This window comes from Octodon degus, unplaced genomic scaffold, assembly GCF_000260255.1.
Source record: "Octodon degus isolate 3935 unplaced genomic scaffold, OctDeg1.0 scaffold00067, whole genome shotgun sequence".
NCBI lineage: Eukaryota > Metazoa > Chordata > Mammalia > Rodentia > Octodontidae > Octodon > Octodon degus.
In genome coordinates, this window is record NW_004524643.1 from 1267853 (window position 1) to 1284908 (window position 17056).

The 17056-nt window shown below is 40.5% G+C and overlaps 1 protein-coding gene across 3 annotated transcripts in view; it reads left to right on the plus strand.

Moving 5' to 3' along the window:
• The window catches only part of Cdrt1 (CMT1A duplicated region transcript 1), a 31357-nt gene extending 16723 nt beyond the window's left edge, over window positions 1–14634 (plus strand). For all 3 annotated transcript variants that reach the window (XM_023719372.1, XM_023719373.1, XM_004634859.1), the window contains 6 exons: window positions 2344–2465; window positions 4064–4212; window positions 6223–6365; window positions 10214–10372; window positions 12207–12478; window positions 13814–14634. In XM_023719372.1, the coding sequence (XP_023575140.1) occupies window positions 2344–2465; window positions 4064–4212; window positions 6223–6365; window positions 10214–10372; window positions 12207–12478; window positions 13814–14634 (1666 nt within the window). The remainder of the gene's footprint in view (window positions 1–2343; window positions 2466–4063; window positions 4213–6222; window positions 6366–10213; window positions 10373–12206; window positions 12479–13813) is intronic.
• Window positions 14635–17056: the final 2422 nt, after the last annotated feature.

Genomic DNA, 17056 nt, shown 5'->3' on the forward strand with positions numbered 1-17056 from the left:
TTGCACAGCAAAGAAAACAACACAGTTGGAAATCTACAGAACGGAAAATTTTTATTAGCCACTCCTCTGACATACCTAGAGTTTACAAAGAACTAACAAAAATGATCCTCTCAAACAAAAAAATAAAAGACCTAATTTAAAAAATGGGCAACTGGCATGAGTAGTCACTTCTTGGAAGAAGTACAAATGGCCAATAAATACATGAAAAATGCTTAATATCTCTGGTCATTAGAGAAATGCAAATTAAAGCAACATTGAGTTTCTATCTTACTCCAGATAGAATAGCTATCATAAAAAAGAAAAGCAAACAATAACAATGCTGGAAAACCTTTGGACAAAAAGGCACCCATTACACTGTTGATGGGTATGTAAACTGACAGCAGGGAGAGTCCTCAAAACACTAAAACTAGAAATTCCATTCACCCCTGGTATTGCCCTTCTAAATATCTTCTCCAAAGAGTAAAAGACATCATACTGCAGTGATACATGTATACGCATTTTTTATAGCAGCACAAGTAATCATAGCCAAATCTTGGAAATGGCATATCTATCCATCAAGAGATTAATAGATAAAGAAGGTGTAGTATTTATACATAATGATGTACTAATCTTTCATAAAGAATTATAAAACTCAAATTTTAGTCATTTGTAGGAAAGCAGAAGCACCTTAAGGCCATAATGTTAAGCAAAACAAATCAGACACACAAGCATCAACATTGCATCGTTTCTCTTTTACTAGAAACCTAAAGTATAAATAATTTAAAAAACAAAATGTAGATAATAGGAAACAGCGAGGTAGACCTTTGCAAATGGGAAGGGAATCTAGAAATGGAGGGAGGGGGAAAGGAAGGGAAGAGAAATACAAAGAACTAAGATATGTTAAGTAGATGTATCTACTCCTTGGGATGAATATAAACAAGGGGAGATAGCTCAGTGGCATAGGTGCCTGCCTGGCAAGCACAAGGTCCTGAGTTCAAACCCTGTTTTTTTAAAGATGAATACAAACAATATGTGTTGTAACATATACTAACAAAAATAAACATAAAAGAGTTTATCAAATACCCTTACCTTTTTACATTAAAGAAACCAACTGTCATGTTGCTAGACACAGAAGTGCAAAGCATGTTTTCTTTCAGACTACTGGGACATTGGTAAATGCACTACAGCTGTATCATAAGCTCGGAACAACTAGGAAGGAATTAATAATGTTTTAGAATCTTGGGGGAATGTTAGGAAAAAACCTCACCATTTTCAATCTCCCCGTAATTTTTATTAGTCAAACATTGTGTGCTAAGCCTCAAATAACCCTAGGAGGTAATTACCATTGTTCCTTCCAATTTACAGGTGAAGAAACCAAGGCACAAAATGAGTCAGTAATTTACCCAAGATGGCACAGCCAAGTGACGGACCTGAGATTTGAGGTTCAGGCAGCTGGCACCAGAGCTCATTAGAACACTGTACTTTGTCCCATCACAAAAGCAGTTAAGCAGTCTGACTGAAGGGAAAGTCTGTATTAATGAGAGCTGAGAGACTTCAGGCCAGTTTTATCAAAAAACTGACATGATTCATACCTTTTCTCGTATTTCTTTTAGATAGGTGTTAGATGCACACAAAACATTTTAGAACTAAATGTTAGTGTTAAATTAGTCTGTTGCTCTTATTTGCAGATCAGGTCTATTGCTGATCAGTGCTGTGGAGTCTAGGCCTGGTGGTCATTTCAGGGACCCTCCTACTTAAAACCAGTAACATTTATCAAGCACCTTCTATGTGTCAGCCACTGTTTTGGTGTTTCATGCTCTCATGCAGGGCTGCAATACTGCCATTTGGGAATGGGCAGTTCATCGTGGGCTTAGTAATATTCTTGGACTCAAGGCATTCACTTCTTACTCTCTGTGACAATCAAACATCTCCCTAAACACTTTCACATGTCTCCTAGCCGTAGGTATCAGCTCCAGTTGGCAATTGCTATATTAGTGCATTTAATTATTCATAAAATGAAAACTATGCAGAAGTACTGCTGTTATCATACCACTTTACCAGTGAGGAAATGAAGCTTTCATAGAAATTAAGTAACTTTTCCAAAATTATACCAAATAGTGCTGCAACTGGGATTCAAATCAAGGTCTTTTCTTTTTTGGCAGAACCAGGGATTGAACTCAGGCCCTTGTGCTTGCTAGGCAAGTGCTTATTCTACTGAGTTATCTCCCCGGCTCTCAAATCAAGGTCTTTGATATTTATCTTACCCATGAAACTGTGGCCTTCCAGCTACCTGCAGATCTAAAGGAATGCTGATTAGTATCCTCTCTTGAGCACTCAGAAAATTTTTTGGCTTGATTCACACAGATACTGGGATCTGAAAAGTGGAGCTTGTATACGAATCTTCTATGGCCACCAGGGAACAGTCACTTGCATGGATTTATGTAAGAACATGCTTGTATCTGGAGGAAGAGATGCCCAAGTGAAAGGTAAGAAAGAACTGCCTTAAATTTTCTAATAAGTTTCCTCAAATCTGTGGGTTATCAAAATGCTTTTTTCATTTATATAGGCAGTCATTCATCCATCCATCCATCCATCCATCCATCCATCTATTAAATAATTTTGTTGAATACTCACATATTTTAGACATTACTATGTGCTGGTGAGAAAAGAAATGAACATAATATTTTTCTTCAGATATGTCTTCTAAGGCTCATGGTCTTCTAATGGAAGCAGGAAATCTAGGTATGCCAAGGAGGGATAGTAAATACATGAATAATAACAGCTACCATTTCTTCAGTACCAATTTTACAACAGGCACAGTGGTGGATGCCATTTATATAGTATATTTAATACTAATAAGGATCCTGTGAGGTGGACATAAATGTGGAATCGAAATCTGGTGGTGGGGGGATATGCCTCAAATCAAAGCTGCTGAACTGTAGGGGGATCTGAACTCTAAGGTGCTTTATTGTAAGTCATGTGCTCTTAACCACATGTGGAGTTTCAAGTGATCTTAGAAATAAGAATAAAAAAAATTAGAGAAAGCTCCACAGGCAGGGCACTATTTGAGTATGAGTGAAAGGATGAATGGTTTACAGGTGGGGAAGAGGCACACTAAAAGATTTTATAAATGGAGAGAATATCTCAGGCAAGTGCCATTAGTTAATTCACTCCAGAGCTTCTCATTAGTACCAAAATCCTGGAGGCATAAATCCCTATGTAAAATGGCATAATATGGACACCCTCCCATATACTTTAAATCTTCTGTAGATTACTTGTAAACCTAACAAAATACAAATGCTCTGTAAATAGTTGTTATACTATATTGTCTAGGAATATGACAAGGGGAAAAGTTTCTACATGTTCAGTACAAATGTGTTTTCTTTCCAAATATTTTTGATTTATTGGTTGAATTGAGTGTATAGAAGTCCTTGAATACAGAGGGCTGACTGTAAAGTGCATGGTGTAGATGAAATTTGCCCCGGAAAATAGGAGGAAAGATTGAGCAGAGGAGCCAGAGACTTGGAAGGCTGCAGCATGGTAGGGGCAGCTAGTGGAAAAAGATAAAAGAAAAGAACAAGGAGGCAGGGGTCACATTTGCCAACACTCAGAGCTACTGAAGAAATCTTATTTCCAAGCTCCTTACCTTCCCAACCTGCCCAAATATGTCATACTACTGCCACCATTGCTTTGAGGAGTTCAGCAGAAAGGGTCCAAACTATCCAGGTGAGGGTTTGAATATGGAAGGATAGCTACAGCTTTCTTGCTAGCTGGGAGGGTATGTGGACCACCACTGAAGTCAGGTCTGGGAAGGGGATTTAGGCCTTTACCTCAAGGGTAAAATTTAAGGAGAAAGAAAATTGGTGGGGTTGAACCCAGAGCTTCATATGTACTAGGCAAATGCTTTACCACAGAGGCATATCTCCAGCCACCCAATGTAGTATTTTTAAAGGCTTATGAAAAATGAACCAAATCTCAAAATATCTCTCTGTGGGCTCAGCTAGTCTTGCTTTTGTAATGGAGAGCAGAACTCCACTGTAACCTTTCTACATCTCCCTCTCCCTTCTCTCTCCTTCTCCTTCAGAATGGGATGTAGAGACAGGGAAGTGCCTGAAGACCTTTAAACACAAAGACCCCATCTTGGCTACCAGGATCAATAACACCTACATTGTGAGCAGCTGTGAGCGAGGGACAGTCAAAGTGTGGCACATTGCGACTGCTCAGCTAGTGAAAGTAAGCGGGTAGTAGGCTGGGGGTGAGGGTGGGGACCTCCTCTTAAAGGAGGCAGATTGTTCCCTGTGTAACTCTCCAGACAATCCTCATCCTTGAGTAATTGTGTCACAGGCACAATAAGGGCAACCCTGAAACACCAAAAGGAAATGTTCCCATGGGGGACACGCTGAGCTAGTGCAGGGTCAGGAGCTCCACTACCAGCATTATGACTCACATTGTCACAGGGCTCGTGGAGGACAGCCACTTCTATAACTTCATAAACTCTCTTCTACAACAAAGCCACTCTCATGGTAAAATATGTGGGGCCAGGGCCTTTTTAACAGCAACAAGGATAAAACTCCCTTTTCTTTCCAGAGTAGTTTCCCCTGACTTTAGCATGAATTGAAGGAGTCAACAAAACTCTTTATTCCTCTTTACTCTTTCAGTTGGGGGAAAACATTAGGGGATGGGGAAAACAATATTTTTCACTCTCTCAAAAAGAGAGAACATTTGCTATCTTGAAAGTAATTGTGTAGGAGCTGGTGACTTTCAATGTATTAATTTTATCCTGACCAAAGTTGCTCCAGTTTAGCCTCTAATCTATTTTAGAGATAGGAGACACCTGCATTGCTTCTAGCCTATCTTAGAGATTGGAGACAATTGGACCACCTTACTCTTTCCTCATCCTTGTTAAGATATTGTAAACATAAAAGAGATGAAAGAGGGTAAACAAAATTAATTGCAAAAAATATGTTATATCCTGCCTCTTATTCACCATGGTAACAGCCCATTGTGGTTGCCCTGGAGAGAAAGGTATTTGAGTGGAGACAAAGAGAATGGGGCAGATATTCCTGGGCTTGCTAAATCAGGAATGCTCAGCTGGTTAGTCTAATTGGATTAAACTCTGTTTTTCCCACGTTTGTCTCTCCTGGAAATTATCTCATGTAGCTTCATCTAGAAGTGTCTTTTCTATTGCTATAATAAAATACTAAAAAAATTGGGAATTTATAAAGAAGTTTATCTCAATTGCCAGGCATGGTATAATCCCAGCAGTTGGGTAGCTGTGGCAAGAGGATTGCTACTAGTTTGAAGTCAGCATAGGCTACATAATGAGTTCAAGGCCAATCTGAACTACATAACAATACCCTGTCTCAAGAAATAAAACAAAACACTTAACTCATTCTGGAGACTGGGATGTATAAAAAGCATTGTGGTGGCATCTGCTGGACATCAGTGAAGACCACTTTGGAGGTCATGGTGGAGGGCATCATTTTGGGAGAGAGAGCAAGCATATCAGAGAAAATTCTTCTATAACAAAGACACTTACACAGCAACCCATTAATCTATAAAACAAATTCATCCATCAGGACAGGCTTCATGGCACGATCATCTCCAACAGTCCTCACCTGCAAATACCACTAACTTTTTAGATTAAGTTTTCAACGCATGGATTCCATGGAACATACTCAAACCATAGCACATGTTCACAAATTGTGTTCTTCCTGGATTTGGCCCTGGGTTTGGCTTTAGTAGGTGGTAGTTTGATATTATTTGTGTCAGGAACACAAGTTTACAGTGCAAAGTGGCTGACATGGTTTGTGGGACTCTTCCCACCAATCCTATTTTTGTGATTGAACCTTACTTGCAGGCACAGGTATGCCCCATGCTCTCTGGGTCCTGGCAAAGAACTAAGGATGAAATGCCCTTTGCTCCCTGATGGCAGAGGAGAGGGGGTTTTGGCCCTTTCTGGTGCTTTAGGAAGATGGGGCCTGCACAAGCCCACCAGGAATAAGACCCCACCCTCATCACATTCCTGCTGAGCTATAAAAAAGCAATGCAAAAAGGGAGGTACAGACTCTTCTGACCTGTTAGAGCAGAAGTAAAATCAGCTCAGGGTCATTCCAAATATATGGGAGTCATGGATGGTTGGCATGCAGCTTTGGGATCCATCTAAAGAAGCCTCTGGCTTTGGCCCATGGAAGAGCCACAGAGTTGAAGGAGGGCTCAAAACTGTGACACCTTTTCTTGCAGAATCTCAGTGGACATGAAGGAGCTGTAAAATGCCTGTTCTTTGACCAGTGGCATCTTCTCTCAGGAGGTGCTGATGGCCTGGTCATGGCCTGGAGCATGGTGGGAAAGTATGAGCGATGCCTGATGGCCTTCAAGCATCCACAGTAGGTGCTGGGGGACCTGGAGCTGACAAACAGGGGTTTCCATCTTTTCCCATCACCTCATAGACTGTGGTCTGACAGAGCAGACCCTTCTGCACTTTCCTGACCTCTCATCCTCTCTGTGCCTCACCCATTCTGCTTCCTACTCTTCTGTTATTCATTGCTCTTCCACTTACCTTCTCTTCTGGGCATTTCCTCTCCTACTCTCATTTGTTTTGTTTGAGAAATAATAATACTGGAGTGGATGTTGAGAAGTCACTGAAACTTTATACTTGGGACAAACATGGTAAAGGCATATCTACTGTGTGTCAAATGCGTGAATACTTGCAGAACTTTCCCAACTTAAAATTCTTGGACTTGTTTTTTTTTCCCCAGTAAGCTTTCCTCATAAAAGCTTTAAATGATCGAAGTGCTCAAAGCTGAAATAAGGAAGGATTTTTAAAAGTTTTTAAAAGTCTGTGGGCTAGATTCTATTCCAGGACTGCAGATGGATTTCACTTTACAATCTAACTAAGATTTAGTGGTGTTTGTTAGTTGGATCCATTAAGAAATACAGCATTGTGAGGTCACAATTGAGCTTGTTTAGAAAGAATATTGCAATAAGTTAAGAATTCTGCCATGGCTTTAGGTTTTATAGTCTGCTCTATGGCGTTCATAGATTACATGGGTAACACTTATTGCCCCTGAGTGCATTATAAAATATTCCAGAAAACAAAATGCTATCTTAATTGATTAAAAGAGTAAGTGAATTTTCCACAAGATCCATCAGTAAATTATAGCTCTAGGTTTCCTTATACTCACACAGGACCTTCTTTGCAGGCTCACTGGTATTGTGGGAGGTTTAAGGAGATACAGGTTTATTGGATATGTTCTCTTTTTGTGATGTATGTTGCATTATTAACAGGTGGATGCCAGGATAGACCTCTGTCAAAGTGATTTATTGAACCCTTAGGTGACTGTCAATCCATTTAGTTTGTCATCTGGATTAGCAAGGCTTGATCTCAAAGAAGGAATCAAACTTTATGATGTCACAAGAAAATTAGAACTTCTAAGCACAGTATTCAGTAGGATTTAGTTACTTTTCCATTGTTTACATTATAATTACTTTTTGTAATTTTTAATTAAAATATAATATACAACCTATAAACTTCACCACTTTAGTATATAATTCAATATTTTTGGGTATATTCATAGGGCTATACAATCCAGGGAGATGGCTCAGTAGAATAAGTGCTTGCCTGGCAAGTGCAAGGGCCTGAGTTCAATCCCCGGTTCTGCAACCCCCCACAAAGAATCATGATTACTATCTAATTACAGAATATTTCCATTAGTCAGTAAAAATGTTCTATATTCTTCTTACATTAGTAATTTGACTCTTGTTTTCCTGGTTAGTTTAAATAAAGATTTGACTAACTAAAGGCCTATTGATCTATTTAAAGAACCAATGTAAGGGCAGGCCAAATAGCTCAGCTGATTAAAGCACCTGCAAGCAGGCACAGGGGCCAGGGGTGTGATCCCTAGGCCTGCCATGATGGCCCACCCTCCAGGGTGTGCTGAGATGGCAATAGAGACTGGGTATGGTGGTGCGCACCTGTAATCCCAGCTCTTGAGAAGCTGTTAACAGGTGGATCACTATGAGTCTGATCGAGTAGTGAGATGCTGAACACCCTGTAGACCGTTCCCTAAAATACCAAAAAATAATAAAATAAAATAAAAAAGAACCAATGTAATTAGATAAACACCAAAACAGTTATAATGGGAGCTCTCCAAAGCCCATTGTCACAGAGACAGATCAACTATGCAAAAAAAAAATCAACAAAGAATAGCAGCATTGATCCAAACCTTTGAAGAAATGAATGTAACAGATACCTGCCTTATAGGTGGACTCAGATGTGCTTAGGGTACCACACAGTCACTATATTTCCATGTAAGGAATTAGAACTTTTTTGAGCTTTTACTTATTTTATAGCTTAGTCTCTCTATCTTTCTCTGCCCCCTCCCCATGGATTCAAGCCACACAGGCCTTCTTGTTATTCTTTGAATATGCTGAGCATGTCTATACCTTTTAGGGTCTTTTTACTATTTCTGTTATGCTGTGACTAAGGCCTTGAAATGTGGTGATCTGGCCTTGGGATCTGACTGTGACTAAGGCTAAAGGGTATGGGGTGGGTGTCATTCTTTTAACACTGTGTAGCAGTGAATATATGCTGAAAGCCTGAGCAGTCAGTTATTTTTCAACAAATATATATTGAGTACCTATAATAGGCTAGGCACTGATCATGCAGCAATGTCTGTGACATGAATTACATCTCCCACTATCTGACAGTATACCTGAAGTTTGTGTACATCAGTGGTAGAGAGGCAGTTGAGATAAGAGATGATTTTTGGAACACATGAGCTAGGCCATGGGTAGACACTGCTTTAGTCTATTTTCTGTTGCTATAACAAAATCCCGGAGGCTTGTTTATTTATAAAGAGAACAGTGCTGGAAGCAATAAAGAAAAAGTTTTACAGTTTTGGAGGTTGAAATTTAAAATCAAGCAATCTTATTAAACCTCTGGCAAGAGCCCTGCTTGAATGCATCACAATTAAGAAGAGAAACAGAAAAGGAGCCAGGCCCATGCAGTGTGGGCCAATCAAATGGGGCAGCCTTGCATAACTCTTTATAGGAACTAACTGGGACCCTGTGAAAACTACATTATTTCTGAAGACAGTGCCTCCAATGACCGGACCACCTTCCCCATATGCTTTATGTCTGAAAGATTCCCCACCTCTCAACCATGGTATCTTGAGGCACCAAGCTTCCCGCATAGGAACCACTAGTGGGTCAACATATGTTACCCAGCTGGAAACTTGAGCAAACTTGGCTGGGTAGAGATGATCGGTACTAATGGACATGCTTTTGTATATTGCACCTAACAAACTGGTGGCATCAAGTTCAACTTTTCAGCGTCATTGATAAGAATGAGATAATTTTACTTGTCAGAATTAAATATATCGCATATCTGTTTTTAGAGGGTTTTTTGTTGTTGCTGTTTAGCTAATTGTTCTATTTATTTATTTATTTATTTATTTATTTATTTATTTATTTATGGCAGAACCGGGGATTGAACTCAAGCCCCTGCACTTGCCAGGGAAGCGCTTATTCCACTGGCCCATCTCCCTGGCCCTATATCGCATATCTAGGTTTCAACTTGTATCTAGAGACACCTGCTGGTCATCACAAAAAGCTACCCATAAATCCCATCCCTACTACATTTTCCCTTAAGGATGTTTATTCATTGAAAGAATGAAAACAGCTAATTTGAGACCAAAAAGAAACTGCCAAATAGATTATCCTTTTAAAAATATAATAAGCGCTGGGGATATAGCTCAGTGGCTTGCCCTGCTGGGCAAGCACAAGGTCCTAAGTTTGATTCCTGGTACAAAAAACAAAACAAAACAAGGCAAAAACAAAAAACAAAAACAAAAACAAACTATTTTAAAAGTAATCAAATCAAAAAATTAATTCTCACTATAACTTTTGTATAAGTAATTAGTAATCAAATTGCATGGAACCCCCCCCCCCGTGATCACCTAATGTTAGATTTCCAGCTCTTCCCCTATAATCTGTGACCTAAGCCTTTTTGTTTTGTCACCTTGTGGCCCAGGTCAAATTGCAGGAAAAGTAATAGCAGAAAGGGAAGTTTTACATCTGAACATTAATGGTTTATACCCGTAATTATTAAAATGATGGAAACATCTCTTGGAGGGCAGTTATGACTATTGCCTCCCAGTCATAAATAAAAACTGCAAACAAGCCCAAGCAGTTTCCTGAAGGAGTTTCTGCCTGTTACTCTGTTCCCTTCCAGGGAGGTGTTCCATGTTTCCCTTCTCTATCTCCGCGTCATCAGCGCCTGTGCAGATGGCAAGATTCGCATTTACAATTTTCTCAATGGAAATTGCCTGAAGGTGATAAAATCTAATGCCAGAGGTGATCCTGTGCTGTCTTTCTTTTACCATGGCAACAGGTGGGTTGTAGGTGTGGAGAACTGTGAGCAATTCTGTTAATATTTTTTTTTCCTCTGGGACACTAGCCCTGGATATGCTGACAGGAGAGCGGGTAGAGCTTCCCTCCAATTTGGGCTATAAATAGTCTTGTGGGGGGGCTAACTGGCCTTTACACAGAACTAGGACTCAGAGTTCATTTTGATACAGTTCATTCTGGATGTCTGAGGAAATCGTGCAGTGTATATAATTCTGTTGTCAGGATCACACTTGTGCTAATACTCAGCCCCTCTTCCTCTTTGATCATACGTTCAACTGCTCAGAGCTCTGTGAACTCTCATTGTCCTACATTTCTGGTGTGGAGACACTGACAGAAGGGGGAGGGAAGGAGGAACCAGTGAAGGAAATCTAATGAAAGGGGAGCTGAGCAGGTGAGTTTACAGAAACGAGTACCATAATTGACTTCACAATATGCAGTACTATGCTTGTTATGTATGTGAATTGCTTCAGGATGATACCATGTGAAAACAACTCAATAGAATGAATTTGTACATTGTATCCCAAACTTTCCAGACACATCATTTGTTCTTCCTAACCATACTGCCTTCTGTATAATGAAAGGTCATTAATACTATTTACCATCTTAAAGGAAAAAGTGGTAGTGAGGCTCAATAAGTAAATACTTTTCAGTTATGAAGTAATAATGTTGTAAGAGGCTATGGAAATAGCTCTATCAGGGCTTGTACATATCATATGTGATATGTACATTCTGTTCCCTCAAACAAAAAACACAGCAACAACTAAAAAACAGCTTTAAGTTTTTCTCATTCACAGCAACCCAAAAGAGACAATTTCCTTTGAGTTAAAAAAAAAGTCTGAGAATATTTCTTGGTGGAATTTGATCTCTCAAATCTTATCCAATGTTTCCATCCCACATACATCACTTTTCTAGAAAATTTACAGTAATAGTTAAAACCTTAAAATTGTAGCTTTGGGAGCAGAAAGGAATCCACACACACTATTTCCATTTCTTATTCATAGTTGCAAAACATCTGACACAGAGAGGAGGAAGCAGTTTGCTTTGTATAAAACCAATGGTGTTGGGGGAGGGCAGTAGAAAAGACAGAAATCATTCTGCTTTATAAGGCAGTCTGTCAACATCTAGAGTTTGTCCAGAGGGAGAGCATGAAGGAAAGTGGTCTGTTTGTGTGTGGAGGATCAGCAGAGCAGAGAAAGCCTCTCTAGTACAGAGTTTTCATTCTCATTGGAAGAATAGAAACAGTGGGTCTGAAAATTTTAGGTCTCAGGAAAAAAAATACAAATTTAAAAGGAGTGACTATGAAGACAATTGTATGCAGGATACACAATTGTGTGCTTCTTCCTTGGTTGCTCTAGGTATTTAAAAATTCACTGAAAAAATATTTTGGCTGGGTTCAGTGGCCCATATCTGTACTTCTGGCTACTTGAGAGACTGAGGCAGAGGATCACAAGTTTAAGGCCAGTCTGGGCAATTTATTGAGAAACTGTCTTAAAATTTTAAAAAGGGAGGAGGATGTGGCTCATTGTAAACCCAGGATTCAATCCCCAGTATTGAAAAAAGAAAGAGAAAAACATATATAATTTGAGAAGCAAAGCAATCAGAACACATGCGCTCTATTCATGTTTATTGGTTTATTAAACAGTAACAAAGCTAAGCATCCACAGCATGGCCTGGCCCTTCTCATTGCTCCCCAACCACCAACACCCAATGCTAGCTATTGCATGGGCACCTCTCCCTTATCTTAGGGACCAGTAGCTGTAATGCCTGTTTTGGTGGTCTCCAAGCTCCTTTAGTGGGCAGTCTTGTTCTGGTTCCAGGATGGTGGTCAACACAGAGAGCAATATTCTCCTGTTCCAGTTTGAGAATATAAAGTGGCAGTACGCACACGAAAGAAGTAAACAAAAGAAGTGTAAGGATAAAGAGGAGGAAAAAGAAGAAAACAGTCTCCTGGACGTACTTTCCAAGTCTAGCATTCAGGTTCACAGCCTGAGAGACTCTGTATCCAGTAAACAAACTGTCACCCAGGAGTTCCTACCAAGTAAACCTCACAAGTCTCACCTTCTTCTGAATGCAAGCACATTGCCTGCAGGTAAAGGAGTTGAAACAAACTGCAAACAATCTCACTGGTAACCTACGGGGCAGGGGAGGGGAATCCAGGCCTGGTTTCTTTGTAGGATATTTTGGCCAAGGGTTTCTTGATGATATAAATCTGAGCCCTTCAAGAAGGTGGGAGCCATTTTCTTTGCTCCATCAATGTGTTATCCCAGCTAAAGGGAACCTTTTGACTTTCATGATCTAGATTTTCAAATTGATCAGCTTCTTTGTATAGGAGATCATATAGTAACCTTATACTTGCACTGGAAAAAGCAAACAACATTTCCTACCCCCAAAATCTAAACAAATATAGTATAACATACTGTATATTCAGAACAGAGATAAGAAGTTACTGTAAGTAGAAAAATGTTCTATGCAGAATGCATTATCTTTAGACCTTTGATAGTGTTGTATACAAGGAAAATATTAGTTATAAATCAAGTTTGTATATGTGTACATGTGAATACATGTGCAAGTATGTAAGTGGAGGTGTACCATTTATAATATCTAAAGAATAAATTATATGCAGGCTAGAGTAGCAAAACTCCTTCCTTTTACCTGCCATTTATGAGGCATAAAATTTGACACACAGAGAACACTAATAGATTATCTCTAAGTGCATCATTCTACAAATGGCCAATCTTGAGGAGCCAATAGTTTTAGGTAATGCTTAGAGCTTGATATCCAGTAGAGAAAGCATGTGGAAGTCAAAAATGATCTAGACATTAGACTTTCAGTGACTACTTATTTTAATATCAGAATAAACTACACCGTGATATTTTGAGTGAAAATCCATTGAATTATGAGCCCCCATTATTACTGATATTTCTATTTCTATGCCCTCATTATTCAGACCTAGTTAAGTTATATAATTACTATAGTTTCTTCCTTAGTCTTACTTTAGCCATATTAATAATTACTTCAAAGATAATGAAACCAAACTTACCCCAAAATCTACATATCTAAAAGCTAATACACATTTCATTTGAATTTAGCACATTTGTCTAAAACTTATTTTGGGGGACCAGGGAGATAGCTCAGTTGAATAAGCATATGCCTGACAAGCCCAAGGGCCTGAGTTTAATCCCCAGTTCTGCAAAAAAAATAAAAATAAAAATAAAAATAAATAAAAAACAAATAAAACTTATTTTGTTAAGTCTTTTCTGGTACCATTTCTGATATCACCAGGGATGTTTGCCACATGATGGCATGTCTGTTGTACTTAGCAGTTTAGAAATTTAGGATGGCTTTAACTTTCATGCATAAGTTAATATTTAATATTTTCATAGAACACTTGTATAGAATGCTGATTTTCTTTTTATTAAAGCAGATGATGAAGAGAAACTGCAAATACAAAGACAACTGAAAACTCCTGCAAAATTGATCAGGCGTTCAAAGAAAAAGTATTGGAAAAAGCCTATGTCACCTGACCGGTTTCTTCTGACTGTCAGTGCCTTGCAACAAGCCCATAATTCTGGAAAATTTGCCTATCCCCATAAACCCCAATCTCAAGTCAGTGATGCTTTGGTACCTTCAATTTCATTCCCAAGGAAGGTCCTTAATTTCAAGGGAAAGTCAATCCAACACGCAGTTGACTGGTTGAAATTCAATGATGTTCCCATAGATGTGAAACAGACCAGTATTCCCCTTGAATTCCAGAAACTGAAGCCAAATTTGAACAAGTCTTTGCATAGTCCTGGAGTCCAGTCTACCATACCCCAGCCCATGGTTATCCACCCCAAATTGTCTGACAGCTTAAAAGGTGAACATCACTTGACCAGTTCAATTGAAAAAGCAGTGTCTAATAGGGGCCCCCTGACCAGCACACACATCGTTAAACCCAGCCATCTGTCAGCTCCACAAGTGAGCGTAGCTACTCTGACTCTCAAGAAAGAACGGCCTCACTTCTATACAACTCTGGATCCCCTTCGAATGAACACAGAGTTCATGTTGTTGACTGTGAAGGAAGAGAAGGAGTACAAGGAAGCCAAGTTGAGAGAATATCAGGCCAGAGAGCCCACTAGAGTTGTCAACCCAGGAAAAGCAAGCAGGGCTGCGTGGATCCGGAAGATCAAAAGTCTGCCTATTGATAATTTCATAAAGCAAGGGAAAATAGCGGCCCCTGAACTTGGTCAAAATGTATTTATCTAAATGAATTTTAGGAAACTACAGTGTTTTACAATAAACAGAAAGCCAAATGGGTATTTGTGTTTGGCCCTGCCCTGCTCACCTGTCCTCTCTCTCTTTTCCTTCTTTCTTCGACAATTCCCTGACAATTAATGTGGAAACTCCTATCTTCCTACCAGCCAAAGCACTGATATTATTAAAGTAAAAAAGGAGGATAGGAGATACTGGCCTTTGCATTTTCATTGGAAATCATTCAATGAGACTTAGGAAGTTTCATTTCATTGATAGATGGTAGAGAGATCCTGTAAAATTAGATACCACTCATTGCTACCAATTTCAAGATGTCATTTCTTCCAGGAAACAGTGACAGGATTGTATCATAACAATACATTGAAATTTGCTAATGTTTTGTTATGGAAATTCAAGGGAATTTGACTTATAGTTACCCTAAAAGGTTAAAGCTCTAGGTAGGTTGACATATTTGAAAAATTTTGTGTATCTTTCTTAAAGCTAACTCCTCTGAAATAGAATTAAACATTTTATCCTCCCAGCAAAGAAGGATACTAATATCAAGTGGGGTGAGATTTTTATTTAAACGTTTGGAGGTTAGTCAGAGATCAGACAGGTAATATAGAGAAATGCAGTCCCCCATAGGGGATATAGCCCATCGAAGAGCCCAAGCTCCCTCTGCAGGGGACAGGTCCTACCTCGTGGCTCAGCATGGCCAGATTTTAACCTACATTTTTAAAGAATAATGAATTCAAACAATGCATAAAAATAGCAAGACCAACAAAATAAAGAGACAGTTCCACAAAACTCCAAACACTGAGTAGGCCATCAAAGACATGCTTCAAACAGGCTACAAGCACAAGTCATCTATCATTTCCAAGAGCAAACATGTTTACTTTGCCAAGCTCTTGCTCCTTGGGAAATATGTGTGTGTGTGTGTGTGTGTGTGTGTGCGCGCATTTCTTCAATATTTGGATATTAGGTTTAAAATAGTGCTGATAAATAGGCATGGGGAAAAAAATGAGTGCTGAGAGGGGATTCAACCTATAGCCTCCACTGCTAAGAAAGCACTCTACCATTCAACTACACCTCCAGCCTAAAATCTGTAGTTTTAACGAAGAGAATCCCATTGTACTGTATAGCCTTCCAACAGTACTGTGATTTAGGATCCTATCATCACAGCTTCCAGGATGCCTTTAAAAGCCCCTGGATTTCAGTTCTAGGTAAAATCACACCATCACCGGCTGAACTTCAAACAGTAATAAAAATGTGTCTCACTAAGTACCCTGTAAAGATATCATCCACTCCCACGTTACAAATGAGGAAACCAGTAGAGGATTATATTATTGGTAATGCAGGGGTTGCGCCCAAACTTCAGGTTGTGGTGTCAACTCCTACACCCTTTTGTTTTCCGGCCCAAAATACCCCGCGTCGCTTGGAGCAAAGTCTTTTTACTTTGTTCTTCTTACTCCTTCGTAAGAAAATGTTTTTTTTTTTTTTAATTGCTTCTAAAATTAAATACACGGAAGTTATACTGTACAGGAAAATAGGTGGTTGTAAAATACTCAAATTTGGGAATAAAGCTCCGCCCCTCGGCACTCAGGGCATCCACGCTGGCAGTAACAACCTTACAGTGGGCACTTCCCGGTTGCGAAAAGCGCTGTTACCCAGTGAGAAGGGGCTTAGCCACCCGTGACAGCTGATTATAGCTCCTGTATTCCAGACGAACTCGTCGCCTGTGCTCTTCTAATTGGATCAGACCCGGCTCGCGCTCCCCGGTCGCCCCGCCCACAGGCTTGCCCCGCCCAAGTACAGCCCCACCCGCCGCTCTTCCAGCCCAGAGTTCCTCCGGCCCCTAGGGTGTTTAGAAGCGGAAGTGGGCCGGAAAGTCGACCCGGTGGAGCCCCTTCCGGGCCTGGAGTGACGAGTCCGCAGAAGTTGCACGCCGGACCCAGCGGCTGATACGCTGACGTGGCCCCCGGAAGTGGGGCTGGCGCGGGGTCGCCATGTTGCAGCAGGTGAGGGGCTGTGGGGTTCGGGAAGAGGGCAGCAGCACCTAGGGCTGGCACTGCTGTGTTCTTGGGGCGAGAGACGGGGTGTCCCGGGGCTGTTGTGTCCCTGCCCTCTGCCCGAGTTCGAAGTAGAGAAGGCCGGGCGGGCGAGAGTGGAGGACCGACGACAGTTGTCGGGGAGGGCTTCTGGTGGGCCGGGGAACTGTGGGGCTGTGCAGCCCAGCGTCCACGGATGCCCGGAGTTAGATGACCCTGGGGGTGCCCTGGGCTGGAGGTCAGGGTGGTTGCCTTTTCCTCAGCCCAGCGTACACTGGCAGGGAAGAGGAGGGCGCTGCCGCGGGCATTTCTTGGATTTTTCCTGGTCTGACCCTTGAGGGCGCGCCGCGACCCTGTAGGAAAGGAAGAAAGTTCCCGAGTCTCGCTGT